Raw genomic sequence first — 16,933 nt, 5'->3', positions numbered from 1 at the left:
GTTTAAATTTTATATTTTGAAAAATAGTTATTGGTTTCTAGAAAATTTATTTAATGAACAAAAAATTTGTTTTATTTAATGCAAAATAGTAAAATATATTTGATGACACTATACAATTTTTGTTAAAAAAAGGAATGATTACAAAAATAAAAATAAAATATTTAATGACATTATCTTAATTTCATACTTTTAAATTTTGTTTAATAATTTCATCAACTTTTCTAAAAAAAAGATAAAAGAGATTATCAATAATTCAAAATGCCCAATATATATAAAGATAAAAACAATATACTTATAGAAATAATTAATATTGATGGCTTCTAATTATAAATATATAATATATATTTATTAATTAATGACTTCAAAATTTGTTTAAATATGAACCAACTTCTTAATGCATAAAAAAAAAAGAAAAAAGAGAAAAACTATTGAGCATCCAGTGTATTCATAATTAAAAACTACTTTTTTTGTTTTCATATTTGTAAACATTTTTTTTTAATTTTATTTTTATTTTCAATTATCAAGAAGAACTAAGAACATGGTACAAAAATGCTCAGAGCGGTCAAAATTCCCAATATATATTCTTTCACACCCTATTTCTTAGTCAGAATCAGTATCTGGGTCAGCATCAACAATATCAGGGAAGGAGTCAGATGAGTCACTTTTCCAATGTGCCACAGATGCATTACCCTTCTCAGCTTTTGATAAGGTTGAAAAAGTGTTTTCATGAACGTTATTAGATGCATTACCCTTCTCAGCATTTGATAAGGTTGACAAAGTGCTTCCATGAACATTATCACGAGCAGAAACAACCCTCTTAAATTCCATTTCAGTGGCTTCAGGATTTCTTCCAACTGCAGGACTTGTGACACCTTTGGCTGATGAAATAATTTCCGGAGACTTTGTAATTGATTCTTGAAGGGACCCGGGTTGAACCATTAGCTGCTGCACATCTGCATTAGTTGCTGCTGGTGGTGGTTCTTGTTCACTTAGCTCTAAAATATTTGTAAGCGATGACTCATTTGCACAAGGTTTCCCTCCCAAGTTAGGTCCTGATGTTTTATCCTTCATGTTGTCAACAGGGATGCTTTCATTTTCATTTTGAAGCCATCTGTCATAAAGATCATCATCATGTGACTCAAGAGCACTGTATTCTGTTCTCTGAATGGCGTCGAAAAACATGGCGTTTTGTTTCTGACCACTGGAGTACAAATTTTCTTGGAATCTGCAGCCAGCTCCATCAGTAGAGTTATGATAAGCAGGGTAGAAATCATCCAGTGGAAGAGCCCTTGGATGTATGAGCACCTCCAGTGCTAACAGAGCATAAGCACAAAATCCGGCGAGCTTTGTTCCGGCTTCTTGCTTACCTGGAAGAAGCATACAATTACAGTCAGTAAACAACAGGAAGTATGAAGTATGGCACAAAAACTACTGCAAACCAAAGGAAGGATGCTAGCATGTGCATATGCACACAGAGAAGGAGAGATGCTTGAGGATCCATCATTTTTTTCAGTTTCAATAGCAAGTTAACATAATCAACATTTTTTATACCACCAACAGAATCGTTATGTGCCAATAATATGATGGAAGGCCCTGGCCAATATTTTAACTCCTTATTTATTGGACTTTAAGGCCTAAGTAAGCTTTTTGCCCTTGCTAAGTGGCTTTAAGCCATAGAGCTTGATCTCAACTGGGAGCTCAATAAGCAGTACAAAGGAGCCAAATTTGAGCAGGAATTCTTGAGCTCAGAATGAGCTAGTTAAAACTTAGTAGAGCTGGGCATCAACTAAGAAACCCAGTTACAAAAATCTTGCACCAATGAAACCTAGTCCTTTGGATCATTTATTATTAACAACACCTTGCATCTTTGACTTCCACCCTAGGAAGCACAAAAGACAGACATGTACTATGAGTATGACACAGTACGGAGACACTACAATTTCTAAAAAAATTAAGACATAAGAATGGCAGGACAAATATTTTTTATATTTTTTACATAACAATATTCAAGAAATGTAAATATCGATACTTACCATTCAAAATATAATCAGTTCTTTACAAAAATCCTTTGTTACGAAAATTTCAAATATAATCAGTTTCTTCACAAAAGATGTTTGGTAATGGAAAGGACACTGGAAAAAATAATGTTAAGAACATATTAGTATGTTTTTAACTCCACTGTTGATTCTAGATTTGAGGAAAAAATGCAAAAAAAAAAAAAAAAAAACCTTTTATCCAGTGTCTAGACATCTCTTGAACATGTCTTGACCCTTTTTTTTTTAATTTTTTGGTATGCCCCTATATGTTCTAAATGTATCCTGCCGTGTCAAACACGTGTTCAGCACAGGAATATGAGGGTGCATGGCATGTCTATGCTTCATATAGCTTCCACCACTTGCATTCTTTTTTTTTTTTTGCTAAGTAAGAAAAAAACACATCCAATTATCTTCAATATTCACTAAAAGGAGACATTCAATTGGTACCACATATTCCATCTCCAAAAGCACTGTTAATGTGCTTTTATTGTCATTTTACTTGATGAGGAAAAACAAGAAACAATGTTACCGTGCAGAAAGTAGTTACCTTTACGGAAAAGCTCAAGACCTTGGGATAAATACGGTGAGCGGACACGAGCTGGTGCAAGGAATGATGCCAAGAGTGCACGTAATGATGAGAGCTGGAAATCTGCCCATATTGAGGTTGATTCATAAGGCAGGAAAATGTTGTTTTCCTCGTTCCCCCATCCCCCTTTACAAGAATTTGTTGCTATCTTTATCAAAAGACTATCAATTCTTGATCGCCAACTCTCAGATTTTGAAGCACCACCCTTTGAAAAATCAACATAAAGCATTAAATTCATTACATACTAGAGAACCAATATTAACCATGAAACTGTGGACTTCCTTTTGAATCTTATAGATATAATTCCAACTCCAAAGCAAGAAAAAAAAAAAGAAAAAGTCACACATACACACACACACACATATATTTATATATATATATATATATATATATATATATATGATATATACATACAAGGATGACTTCAATTATACTTGCTATAAGATCAACAAAGTAAAATTATCCACACACACAAAAAACAAGTATAACAAACATTTTTCTATTTACTTTTTTTTATAGAAGTGTTTTTCACTTGATTGGGCAATTAACTATTTGTATACTCATATATAATATAAAAAAGTCTTTAAACATATCTAACAATAACATGCAACATGAAACGAGTAAATACTATAGTATAGCAATTTTCTTTTGCCTCAACTATTTTTGTTTATAATTCAAATTTATCAATTTTGTATCTATAATTTATAGGGTTATATATATATATATATATATAGATATAGATATATACTTCAAATTAAAAATTAAAAAAAAATTCCGGTTCATATATCACATAACTATGGAGAATAAATAAAATAGCCATTTTCCTACACACATTAGGTAAAAGAAACAATATATATATGTATATATGTATGTATACATGTATATTTATATGTATATATGTATGTATACATGTATTTTCTTCTCATTATATGAAAATGTTAAAGATAAACTGTTATTTCTATTATTCTAGGAATTGAAAATTTTCTACATGATTTAAAACCTCTAAACCAGTTCACCTATTTTTCTACAAAGTTAGTCTATGACAATTTATTCTAGATATATTGCTATGAGAATTGTTTAATTCTCTCAAGCATGATTTGAAGCAAATGACAATACATTTTCTGCAAATAGAGATGTAATTCACATACCACCATGAGAAGAACTTCCAAAGTGTCAAGTGCAGCTATTTTTACAGTAATTGGTGTTATTTCATTTGCATTGGCTGCTTCCACTTCTGAACCAGTTGTATCTTGTATCTCCTCAAGAGATTCAGTTCTAGTACCATGTTTTCTTTTCCTATTGCTAGGATGGGGCAAAGCTCTTATGTTTGAAGGGGATGTTTCAACATCTTCAGCACTACAAGAATTTAGATCCTTAAATGCATTGTCAATGACATCTGGTGCAAGATATATAGCCATCCCTGATTGAAAAGAAAACAAGCTCATTTCCATGACAGTAGAAGACCACTACAGCAGAGAAATCATGAATTCTAATGCAATACCAACTCTTATAATCCTAACTGACATGCGGAAAACAGATCAATCTATCCCTGCATACCATTAAAATTCAATGTACCAACACGGCATCTGTTTAGCATAAGGGGTGAAAATTTAAAAAGATATTCAAAGAAAATTACTGCTTACCAACACCCATTGATATAAGCAACATTCTAGTGATTGAATAAAGCTTTATCCTCATTTCAGGCAGAGCACACCTGAAATATCTCGTAACAAGTCTAACAACGTATGCAGCATGTGGTAACAGTTGACTGCAAATAAAATCAAGTAACAAATAAAGGGTATGCTCTCTTCAGATCAAGCAATATAAATCATACAGGCATGAAATATACAAGGACTAACTATATCTCTAAAAATGGAGAAAGAAAACAAAGAGATATAAAGAAATTCGTTAACAAAATAGCAGCAGACAACAAAAAAAGGGTTTTCCTAGAATGTTTATAAAAATGAAATTTGGGCAAGGAGCGAGCAGATGATTACTTCAAGAGTTTAATATCTTTAATTGTAACTAGAAAAGGCCTGTGCATGCCAGGGATCATTTATTTACTGATTTTTTAATGCAAATTATCTGGTTAAAAAGATTTTTAAAAAAATATAGAAAAAGCAAAAAAGTGAAATATAGTGTCATGTGTACACATCCCTTATTTTTTTTCAATAAAATTTTCTAATTAAAAAGAAAAAATAAAGAAAAAAGAAAAAGAAAAGATGAAAAAGCAAAAAGAAAAGAGGTGGCATATTTTTTATATCAAGTGGATCTCATAAAAAAAGAAATCTAAAATCTAAAAAGAATATTTATAAAACTGTAAAAAAGAACAAAAGGCAAATAAAAAAAAAGATTGATATAAGGTAGGTCTAACTTCTAAAAAATTTAAATGGAAAAAATTATAAAATATATAAAAAAGGCAATAAAAAATTTTAAAAAACCAAAAAAAAAATAAAGTGCCACATGGCACCCAAGTTAAGATCCATATAGAAACAAAATTTATTCAATGATGAATTTTAAAAGAAGGAAAAAAATTGTCAAAAAATGAAAAAAAAAAAAAAAAAAAAGCTTGATAAAGTGGGTACCATCAAAAAATAAAAATTAAAAAAATATATTTCAAAAAAATTGGAAAAAATAAAAATTCTAAATAATAAAGATAAGAAGGGAAAAGAAACCAAACAAAAAAAAGGCAAAAAAAAGGGGCTTGAGGTCATGCCATGTTGCACAATGTGGTGAGCGGAGGCTGGGCCATACATGAGTAAAATCAATTATAAGGATTGTAATCTCTTTAATTTTATTAGAATTTCGGTGTACATTATATATATGCTAAGGTATGCCCACTTTATTATGGCATTCTTCATCATCCAAAAAACAATGCCAAGAAAGATATAAGCACATAGAATATGGAATAAGCATAAGCACATACACAAACAATAAAACAGAGAGATAAGCAGAAACAATACTAAATATAAAAAGATATAAACATATGGAACACGGAGCTAGTATTTAATAACAAAGATGTAAGCACACGCACACAGACAAACAAAGATAAAGGACATAGAAAATGTAATTAGCTTTCATTTCAAAGAAGAATAGACAAAAGTAAACATACAACATAGATGTAAGTGAAGGATTGAGATGGTTTGCATTTACAAGGAAATTGTCCTTTTGTTCCCAATTTGATTCATTTAGTTTGACCAGAGAACAACCATTGTCCCAGATCCCCAAAACACTCAAAAGACTAATTTCAGTCCCAAGAAAAGATATGTTCTATTAGTCTCTTAAATACTTCTAAAATACTTTATACACCAATGGATTAAGCAAATAAAGAGTACAACAAAAATCCTAAATACTTGACTCAAACTAAAAGCTGATAGCCTTAAACTGTTAACCTGAATTTTAAGCATGGCCAATAAAACCAAATAAGCGCCTCTCCTATAGGAATTAATCTAAGAAATTTTCCAAGTCACCAAAGTCAAAAACTACATAAAGATCCCTTATTTCAAAGGTCCCATCACCAAAGACTAACCATGATCATATTCCTTGGACCTAGGAGGATCCAGCTTCTAATCCTGATTAAGAGACTAAGTAGAGATGAGTTTCTTAAAACTAGTTTGGGAATAGGTTCCATTTCTTCCACTCTCCAAAATATCCAGAAAGTGGGAAACTGCTTAAATAAAAGGCACCGGCAGCAAAGCTTAAAAGGTAAATCCTAAAAAAAGAAAAGGTTATCTACTCCACACTGCTTACTTTTCAACACACAAATGATATGCCAATCTCATTTAGCATTATTCTTCCATTTCTATTCAAATTACTGGTGTTATTATAAATGAGAACATCAAGCCTCACCTCATTGATCACTCATAAGACCAAATTCAAAGAGCTTCCATATTGATCTATCATTGGTAGATCACAATAACTACGACTCTTGGAATTAAATTTCCAAGGAAATTCAACTACAATAGGTCTATTACTGCCCACAGGAAAGTCAGACGGGATATAGTAAGAAGACATTAGCGAATAACTCCCAGGACAGATGAATTCTTTATTTACACAATACCAGGCCTTTATGTACTTTGATCAGAAAAAAAAAAAGTTATGAGATCCCGGTAACAAGTCTGGCAAAGAATTTTGAGCATAAAGAAAGCATCAAAGTTTTTAAATTTAGTCCTATTATCTCAATTGTCATGTTTAGTCCCTCTACCCCAATTTTAATGAATTTAACTCTTGGAATTAAATTTCCAAGGAAACTCAACTACAATAGGTCTATTACTGCCCACAGGAAAGTCAGATGGGATATAGTAAGAAGACATTAGCGAATAACTCCCAGGACAGATGAATTCTTTACTTACACAATACCAGGCCTTGATACTTTGATCAGAAAAAAAAAATGTTATGAGATCCCGGTAACAAGTCTGGCAAAGAATTTTGAGCATAAAGAAAGCATCAAAGTTTTTAAATTTAGTCCTATTATCTCAATTGTCATGTTTAGTCCCTCTACCCCAATTTTAATGAATTTAACTCTTGGAATTAAATTTCCAAGGAAACTCAACTACAATAGGTCTATTACTGCCCACAGAAAAGTCAGATGGGATATGGTAAGAAGACATTAGCGAATAACTCCCAGGACAGATGAATTCTTTACTTACACAATACCAGGGCTTGATACTTTGATCAGAAAAAAAAAATGTTATGAGATCCCGGTAACAAGTCTGGCAAAGAATTTTGAGCATAAAGAAAGCATCAAAGTTTTTAAATTTAGTCCTATTATCTCAATTGTGATGTTTAGTCCCTCTACCCCAATTTTAATGAATTTAACCCCTAGACTTTTAGTAAAAGTCCATTTAATAACATTGATAACGATATTAAACTTCTGCAGTTAAATTCGACCATATGGCTTTTTTTTTATGGTGTGACAAGTCAAACTGATTTTTTTGACCATGTGGCACACACCAAAAAAAAAAAAACATTTTTATAAAAATTACTATTTTTAAATTTCTTTAAAAATTAATTCTTATTTAATTAACGTAAAATACGAATTTTTTAGACAGTTAATCCACCTCAACATATTGGGTCATCACCAAAATGCTACATCCTCCAAATTAAAGGTAAAATCTTAACACCTTAAATAGACTTTTAATAAAAGTGTAAGAACTAAATTTATTAAAATTGATGTAAAGGGACAAAAACGGCCAAATTGAGACGGTACAAGGCCAAAATTCAAACTTCAACCAAAGAGAATCATATCAGAAAGAAACACAAAATCAGCACCCTGCTATTCGGAAGGTATTTTACAAAAGTTCAACTAGTTATTTAAGCAATGGAAGCAAGAGTTACAATTGAGGGTTAACATTAAAAAGGACAAAAAAGTAAAGCCACAGTATACTGAAGCATAGTACATCAAAGACTCAACACCAGAAGAAAAAAAGAAAAAAAAAATGAAGTTCATATATGCTACTTTTTTCTAGAATGCTGAGAAACATTGTAGTAAATGAAAGTCGTTTTTTTTTACCTGCGCATCCCCTTTATAATTGCAATGAGAAGCTCCAAACTGTACTCATGCAAGATTGGAAGTTCTGAACAAATTAGCTCTTGTTGCATGGCAGTCACAAAGGTCAACATGGTGTGTGGCAAAGAACCATCAACCAGCAGCACCCTCTCAACAAGAGCTAACATCGACTTAATTGGAGCAGTTACCTATTAAATAAAACATACATAATTGCTGAAAAACATGACTAATGCACCTATAGCTTAAAAAAAAAGAAGTCAGAAAAATCCTTGACGAACATATTAATTTATAAAGCCACATTTATGTGCATCTGAAATTCTATTTTAAATAAAAGAAAACCTACAAACATACCTGAACGGGATATGAACTCGTAAGCATTTTACAACAGCAAAACATCAGAGTAGAGACAGTTGATGTAGGCAATCTCTCAGAACTCCTTGTTGCCTTACAAGAGGCCCCTTCTAACGAGGTATGACCTCCTAAAGGTGATGGCAGCTCTCTTCCCAGAGGAACCAATAATCTCCTAGCTTCATTGGATTTAGCTTCTGCAAGTTATTCAAAGCAAAATCACCTACTTATTACCCTTAAAGCCTGTCAACGACTTATACATGAAGATGTTAAATTATACCTTCTTCTACACCTTGGAAGGCTTCATTGAGGTAATCATTTATTGATATCAAAATTTTCTGCATCATTAAGGACCAGCTATCCTTGTCTCCTTTTGATTTTGGGAGTAATGCTAAGCAATAACCAAGTTTCTGAAGATTGAACCAGACAAAAAAAAAAAAATTGTAATGGATCAAAACTTGTCCAAGCTATGCTACCTTTTGTTTCTTTTATTTCATGCCAACATTGAATAGAACAGAAAAAAGGAAACATGTTACCTTTAATGTTTTTGTATTGCATTTCCCTGAAAGAATTTTTGAAGCAATAGCAGCTTCCGCCTGCAAAAATTATAGATCAATGAATTGTAAATTTGTTAGCAGGAGAAATCTGATGCTTTTTTTAAGGTGCAACCCAGTTGAAACAAAACTTTCTATTCTTTGCTTACTACAACAGCCGAGCTTTCTCCATATCAGTTTGAACCAATAATACCTTATGATGGCATCAATCATAGTATCATATATGCCCCCCACACGTCATTTAGGGCATAATAAACAAACAATTTTTATTTTCAAAGTTTCTACAATGATTTTATTCATACTTCTAGGTTAAGGTAGCCACGTATAAGGATCAGAAAACTTTCATAAATAACCACAACTTCTGTGACACATTGAAGGAATAGTTGTCAAATCATGGATCCATATTGGAGATAATGAAATCATGTTATTTTCTTAACATTTGTTAACATAAAATAAACAGCCATGAATATACAGCTGCGAATGTATGACCAGTTTTAATCAAATTTTTAAGAAATATATATAGAGCCCAAACATCAATCTTCTATCCACAAGGCAAAGTGATGTTCACTCTCTCCACTTCTTTAATATCGACCTCCCTTTCTCCCTTCTTCCTCTTTTTTTCCTTTGACAAATGTGTATAAATTGTATGTAACCAAATTTGGGCATTTGTTTACTTTATAAAGCACAAATAAAGCTCCACAAATTACATTAAATTATTAATTTTTCAGTGTCCTGCTAGAGCAGCTTCTTATTTGTCGGTAGCATGTTTTCTTCAGCTCCTGTGTTGGTATCTACACAACACAGATATTGACATGGGACATGAGCATGACACAAGACAGACACTGACACTGCAATTTCTTCAAAAGATTAGATATATAAAAGACAGGATATGACAATAAAATATATCTTTTATAAATTTTTATTTTGTTAAATAAGATTAACAAAACATATATATTTTTGTCATAAAAAGATTCAACTAACAACAACTTACGTGTTTGTGTCTATGGCTTTGTTTATATTACAGTATAAAGGCCCATCAGTTTTTAAAATCTGACCCAAAAAAACTTGAACTTACTTTAATTCTTTCAAAATTTAAAGAAAAACCAAAGTTGGCACAAAAACTGAACAAACATGGAGACTCCACCCATTTATAAGCCCAAAAACCACCCGTATCACCAATATCTTCCTTTTCTTAACATTCTAACCCCACAGCCTCCCAAACTCCACCTCAATCACAGAAACCAGCAAAACTATCAAGCCGGTCCTCCCTCTTTATTCAAAAACTCTTTAATTCCTAATTCTGAAGGTATAATTTCACTATCACCAAAAAATACGAGCCAGCCTCCTCCATTTCACTTGATAGAAATCTGCCCAATGCTGCCAGTAACCTCCCAACACCAGCACAACCCTTCAATGAGCTGTCACATTCTGTGTCCTCAATGTATGTCACCTCATGTCTAAATTACTTTTTACTTTTTCTCCACATGCCTCTATATCTGATAAGTATACAACTGTATCAGAAGCATGTCTATGTCTGCGTTAGATACAACACTAATATGTGTGGGTTGGGACATATTCGTGTTCAAAGGTTTGTATATTACTTACAACTATTGAGAGTCAGAAGTCTTCTGATAAGCATAAACTCACCCTATCATAATAATGACGCATGGAAGCCGGAAAGAAGGTTATAATGGTATATAATAAACTAGATGCCCCTTCCTGCACATGGCAAAACAAGGATGATAAATAACACTTGAAAGCAAAAAAGATGAGCAGATAGAAGAAAGTCAGTACTTTACTATATACACCTGATCCCTCCCAAGTTTAAAAATGAATTTTCAACCAAAGTTGCCTCTAGATACATGCAACTACACATGCAATCGAAAGAAAGAAAGAAAGAAAGAAAAAATGCCTTTTCATTTTCTTGAATATAAGCTACCATCTTCCTTATTCGAAAACTTTTTTCATTTACTAGAAGAAACAAGTAACCTCTAACTGAAGTTTATTAACACAAATAGTACATGTTCTAAACCTCATACGTTTTTAAGAAAAATTCTTTTTTAATAAGTAATAAAACATAATCAAACTTCAAGTACAAAGTTTTTTAGGAATTTCTATCTAAACAAGCTTGATAGGCAAAGCAGAAGGAAAAAAAACCTAAGAAATTTGCAGCATACCCAAACTGCCTCCTCACTATCCTCATTTAAGAGCTTCAAAACAGGTTGGACAAGCTTCCCAGTATGTAAGGTCCCATCTTTCTTTGGAAATCTAGCCAATCTAGTTCAGTTAAAAAGAATCTATCCAAGTTACAAAAATTGTAAATATGATATACATCATAAATAAACTTTGAGCAATGAAATTTGTTGTTTAGAACAATCTCTATCACAACTAGACGCAGCTGAAGCAAATATCATTTTCAATATTAAGCAAGAGAAAACAACTAAAACAAACAAAGCCCTTATTCAAAAACAGCTTTGGGGATCTATCTTAAGAGAAGAAAATCTTGGGACATCTGGGGTAGTTACTAAGCATGAAGAGATACAAAATGATTGGATTTACAAGGAGGCAAGGGACCTCTAATGATACCAGTGTTTAGAAGTGGATTAGAAAAGTATGGCACGACTTCTTAACTTACGTTTCCTTTGAGGTGGCCAGTAAGCATACTATCTCTTTCATGTTTTGCTGCAGACATTAACCCTTGAAAGATCAATTTTAGGAGTTATTTACATTCAGAAGAGATAAAGAGACCTCTGATAGCCAATGTCAATATCTAAAGAGAAGTTGATATGAAAATTTCATTTTCTGAGAAACATGCAAGAGGATGAGCTGCAAAGTTTCACCAATTTCTATGATCGGTTTCATAACAATAGATGGATTGGGAACAGGAAAGATACACCTAGAGGGAGACTCAGCAAAAAGAGGAAGCTTTGAGGTGAATTTGTTCTATCTGCAACTTATGAAAGATAATACTAGAAGAGGTAAAACTTTTCATGGGAAAGCAGTTTGGAGGAAAAAGGCCACAATTGAGATAGCTGTTTTTTTCTTTTGCTGCTTGGATCGGTATTCTGGAAGGACTTTAATAATTGGAAACCTCTAAAAAGGAGAAATTTCTTCCTAAGAGATGCTTTCTTTAGAAGGAAGCAGAAGTCCAAGTCCATCATCTTTTGTTAAGTTGCTTTTTGAGGAGACAGCTTTCCTCCTTGTTGTATGAACTGCTAATAATTAATTTGATTAATGATAGGTTTGGTTAAAGATCAATTGGCTTGGAGAGGCTTAAATTCTAGTTCAGACATGATAAAAGTCAATAGAATTAGTTCTTCCAGCTAATTTTTGGATCTTGTAGATGGTTGTTTTAGTAGGAACTACCTTGTATAATGATTCGTACTGTGTGCCTTTCAATGCAATGTTTTCTTCATTAATCCAAAATACAACACCGAGAAACACACATCTTGACTAGTTCCGACAGTCCTTTGGCACTTTATTATACTGATTACATCTTCACATCAAATATGAATTTGAATGTTCTTATTAATTATCTAATCATCGAATACAGTAGTTTCCCTCATTTTGAATTAGTAGTAACAAAAGTTGGATAGCTACAGGATTCAGAGCAACTAACAGCAAAAATATTTAATGCTTTTATATAAACCAATGTATTGACATTTACATACATATATGTTAATGAATGCATATGTAAGTACCTAAGCATAATATGTGTTTTAGCATGGCCAAGAACAACAAATATCTAACCTTGTCAATAGATCTGATAGTGAGGAACAAGAAGCAATCTTCACAAGCTGAGAATCTGCTGGAGGCTGTTTGGAACAAAGAATATGACATGCCATGTCATGTCGTGTTACATCAAAAAATATATATAAAAAAGTTTAACAAAATATGCTTGCACCCACAAGCACGTATACACAAAAGAACACATTAAATGTAGAAATAAATCCAAGTTTTCAAAAAATATTAAGGACAAGCCATGATCATTACATGCAACAAAGATCCCACAGTTGTTTTCCTCTACACAGCATAAGAACCAAAAATCACCATTCATTAGCACCAATCCTACAAGCTTCAGATCTAACCTGCTATCTTATAATACTCATAAAAGACCAAGTTAGAAAATCTAACATGTAATCCAACTAAAATCAGAATCACCATTTGATTTTGATCTCTACCAATCTAGACATCACATCATCACCTACAGCTTTTGTCTCAATATGCATGTAAAATAAATAGTGCACAGGTACTCACTCCCTCACATTAATCTCTTGAATATTCATCTAAAGCTTTTCAACTTTGTATATATATATAATCCTCAGAGACAACAGAATACCACCATATTTAATCTTCAATCACTGTCTCAAAGTAGTCCAAAGTCAGACAACAGCACATCTTGCAGGTGTCCATACAAAAGAATCATGGTAAATAAAGTTCATCAACAAAATTTATCCACAATTAGCAGACAAATTTTTCGCAAATCCTACATATGCTTTTATACCACTAGTCTAAACCAGATTTAGATTGGTTCAATTGAAATACAAGAAGTTAAATGTATTCCCCTAAAACCTAATTTACTTGAACATGGTAAAACTGCAATGTTTCATAAATCAAAACATGATACTAAATGTACCCAAAAAAAAGGAAAGCAGAATATCTGTTTAAAAAAATTATCATAATTATAAACCACTACCAGCTATCAGAAAAATATGATCACATCAGAAGTCTTTAGAAAATAAATTAAACAAACACGACAACCAATAGCCCGCTTGCAGGAAGTTAAAGTAAAGTGTAGACAGAAACAAAACTATATGTTCATACATAAACTTTATATACCTGAATATGTGATAGAAGCTTGTCAAGCCAAACAGAGTATGAAGACAAAAAACGTTGATTACTGCACTCTTGACAAGTAACCCCAAGCAGACAGATTCCAAGCCAACATTTATCTGACTAGAAAAAGTTACATAAAATTGAATTAAAATAAGATTGGGTGTAATAAAAATTTTGAAAGTAGAAGTACAAATTTATCATTAAGAATGAACCAGAATAAAATGGAGAAGACCGACTTTCTCTTTCATGAATCAAAGAAATCTCACAATTTAATGGCCTCAACTATTAAAAAAAGAAAATTACACATGAGCTAGTAATGAATTAACAAACTGATGCTTTGTCAACCATAGCTCAGAACTAGAAACACAGCTAATTCACTGCTTTGGAAAAGAATTTGTGAAGTAACAAACAAAAACAGAAAATTTGAATTATCATTGACCATTCATTTTAAAACAGGAAAAGGAAATGTTTAAATACCCAACGAAAGAATTGAAATATACCATGTCGCTAGAGAGTAGCAGTTCCAAGCAATTGACCCACTCATCGATGGCCGATTTCCAGATGTTAGTGAGCTTTTGATCCATGGAGTGGACATCCGATTCTGACAAAAGTCTTTGAGTTTGGAGGATGTAAACCATCTTTGGCAGCTCAAAACAGCTGTTATTGAAATTGAGAGGACGATTCTTCTCATCAAGAACATATTGTCTAATCAGACTGCGAAGCATCATAGGCTTCAATCCCACATCGTACATGCTTTCCAATTGATCAGCCATTATTCAGGAATTGGACTTGCTTTCTCTTGGCGTCACAAAAAAAATAAAAGTTCTAAAATTATCCTTATTCCACCTAAAAAAGTAAAAATCTCTCATTAAACTTAGAAATTAAAGTCATAATTGAAAGAAATTAAACATCCAAGCAAAGAAATTAAATAGCTAACACACTTTGAAGGCTACTAAGAGCTGACAAAAGTCAATCACAAACAAATTATAAGTTACAACCACAAAAAAAAAAAGAAAAAAAAAAAAGCACAACTACTTGCAATTCATTAAGGTCCAAAACAAATAATGCATAGAATGAACAAACACCATAGTTATAGCAGAATACACAGGTCCCCTAGGACGGCAGGAGTAAGAGACTAACCCATAACCGAAAATTCATAAAGTATCATTAAATAACTTAAACCTCGTTAACTTGCAAAAGTAAATAGCATAGAATTATTATTCTTCTTTGAAAAACAAAGGCACAAAAGCTTGAAGAACAGACATATTTACTTAACAAACTCTAGCAGCATCTCAAATTAAACATGTAAGCAACTAATACCTCTGCTTACAGTTAGTTCTTTTAGAAATATAATTCCTAAATAACAACTATCAGGAATGTCACCTCAGCACACAAATCGTCAGAAGATGCAACCGAGAACGTAAGCACTAAGTCCCCTAATTAATGCCCAACAAAATGTTAACAGCCGGGACTTGGGATGGGATCGAGAGAAAGTCTGAGAGAGGATTCAGAGGAAGGAGACGCCGTTGTTAAAGAGTCAGCAAAGTGTGAGTTAGGGACTTCGAGGTTGAGGAATGCTAGCGGCAGCCGTTCCGGCACTCATTTTGCAATACTCGAGCAATTAAAAGGCCAACGAATACACTAGGTTATGTTTTGCCACGTCATACACAGTAATTCAGAAAGGTTAACTAATTAATTTTAGTATTACTATTTAAAATTTAATTAGCTTCATGTGTAATAAAAATGTTTAATTTTATTACAATAGTTTAAAATTTAAATTTAGTTTATGTGCTTTTTTTTTTAATTTTTTTTGGTTAGCTAGATAAAATAATTTTGAACAAGAAATAAACTAAAACTGTTCAAATGTAAAATAAATAGCATTGAAATATTAATTAAAATTGAAAAATATTTTGACATCAAAATGGATATTAAAATATTATTCTTTGTATTCAAGTTTATTTTTTAGCCATTTTTTTTAAAGTTTAATCACTATATTTGAAAATTAGTATTATAAATCTTTCAAATTTTTGAATAAAATAAATTTTAAATTTATTTATTAAAATTTAATTCAATTAAATATTTAAAATTATTAAAACCAAAATTAACAAATTTTAATTAAATATTACATCTTAAAAATAACTATATAAACTAATTAAACTAAATTCTAAGTTGATAATTAATTTTCTCCCTTCTCTTATTTTTATTATTAATATTATTATTATTATTTTAATAATATTATGTAGTTTGAGCTTGAAAGTCTTTTTACGATTTTATCCTTGCACTCCAAATGTTTTTTGAAAGAGCAAGTGATGAAAACGACTGTCGATTATCCCTAGCATTCACTACACATGGAATGATATTTTTCAAAAGACTGGTGTATATGAATGATATTTTCGGCCTTCAATAAAACATAAAAAAAAATTTAAAAGACTTTGTTTGTCTTTGTCAAAATTTTATTGGAGTCAAAGCCAATTCTTTCTCGCTTACAGGCTACAGCAAATAAAATGTTATTTACTGGAAGTTCCGGTAACAGGTTTATTTACGATGATATGGGCCTTTTACTTGCACGAGTGTTGCAAGTAGAGTCGGCGATTTAATTCATTGTGTCGAGTTTTGATTCGATTTAATTTTATGAAATTAAATTTTTTTTTGAAATTTAAGTTTTGAATCGAATTGAATTGAGTAAGATTATAAAATAATTAAATTTGGGTCGAATTTAGATTTTAAGTAAATTCGACTTGATGTTATATAAAATTTATTTTTTAATTAATTATTTAATTTTTTATTTATATATTTATATTTAAAAAAAAATATTTTATATTTTTAAAAAATAATATTTTATTAATTCGGGTCGAATATGATTTATATAATATCGGATCGAATTCGAATATAAAAAAAAAAATTCAAATAAAATCGAATTCGAGTTTGATAATACATAAAGTTGAGTTGGGTTCGAAGCGAGCAAAACCCACCTCGAACGCGACCCAATGCCAACTCTAGTTACAAGGAGAGTATGATAATGGTTACCGTTAGCATTTCTTTTCTAAGTTAGGTTATTTACGTG

General features: G+C 31.6%; 1 protein-coding gene across 2 annotated transcripts; it reads right to left on the bottom strand.

Moving 5' to 3' along the window:
- Nucleotides 1-429: 429 nt before the first annotated feature.
- On the bottom strand, nucleotides 430-15,463 carry LOC111291678 (proline-, glutamic acid/leucine-rich protein). 2 transcript variants are annotated; one of them, XM_022883558.2, is made up of 14 exons: nucleotides 15,253-15,463; nucleotides 14,370-14,715; nucleotides 13,873-13,989; nucleotides 12,784-12,848; nucleotides 11,211-11,310; nucleotides 10,681-10,752; nucleotides 9,016-9,075; nucleotides 8,760-8,889; nucleotides 8,483-8,676; nucleotides 8,135-8,319; nucleotides 4,266-4,390; nucleotides 3,771-4,042; nucleotides 2,584-2,827; nucleotides 430-1,367 (listed from the first exon to the last, which is right to left on the bottom strand). In XM_022883558.2, the coding sequence occupies exons 2-14, from the start codon at nucleotides 14,640-14,642 to the stop codon at nucleotides 601-603; spliced, it is 2,604 nt and encodes an 867-aa protein (XP_022739293.2). In that variant the 5' UTR covers nucleotides 14,643-14,715; nucleotides 15,253-15,463; the 3' UTR covers nucleotides 430-600. The 2 variants fall into 2 exon arrangements, with proteins under 2 accessions (XP_022739293.2, XP_022739284.2); XM_022883549.2 differs by having other exon boundaries at nucleotides 15,200-15,338.
- Between the last annotated feature and the right edge of the window lie 1,470 nt (nucleotides 15,464-16,933).

This window comes from Durio zibethinus, chromosome 16, assembly GCF_047325235.1.
Source record: "Durio zibethinus cultivar Kanyao isolate XHJ-2024 chromosome 16, ASM4732523v1, whole genome shotgun sequence".
In the NCBI taxonomy this organism is placed as follows: Eukaryota; Viridiplantae; Streptophyta; class Magnoliopsida; order Malvales; family Malvaceae; genus Durio; species Durio zibethinus.
This window is presented reverse-complemented; position numbering and strand designations above follow the sequence as displayed.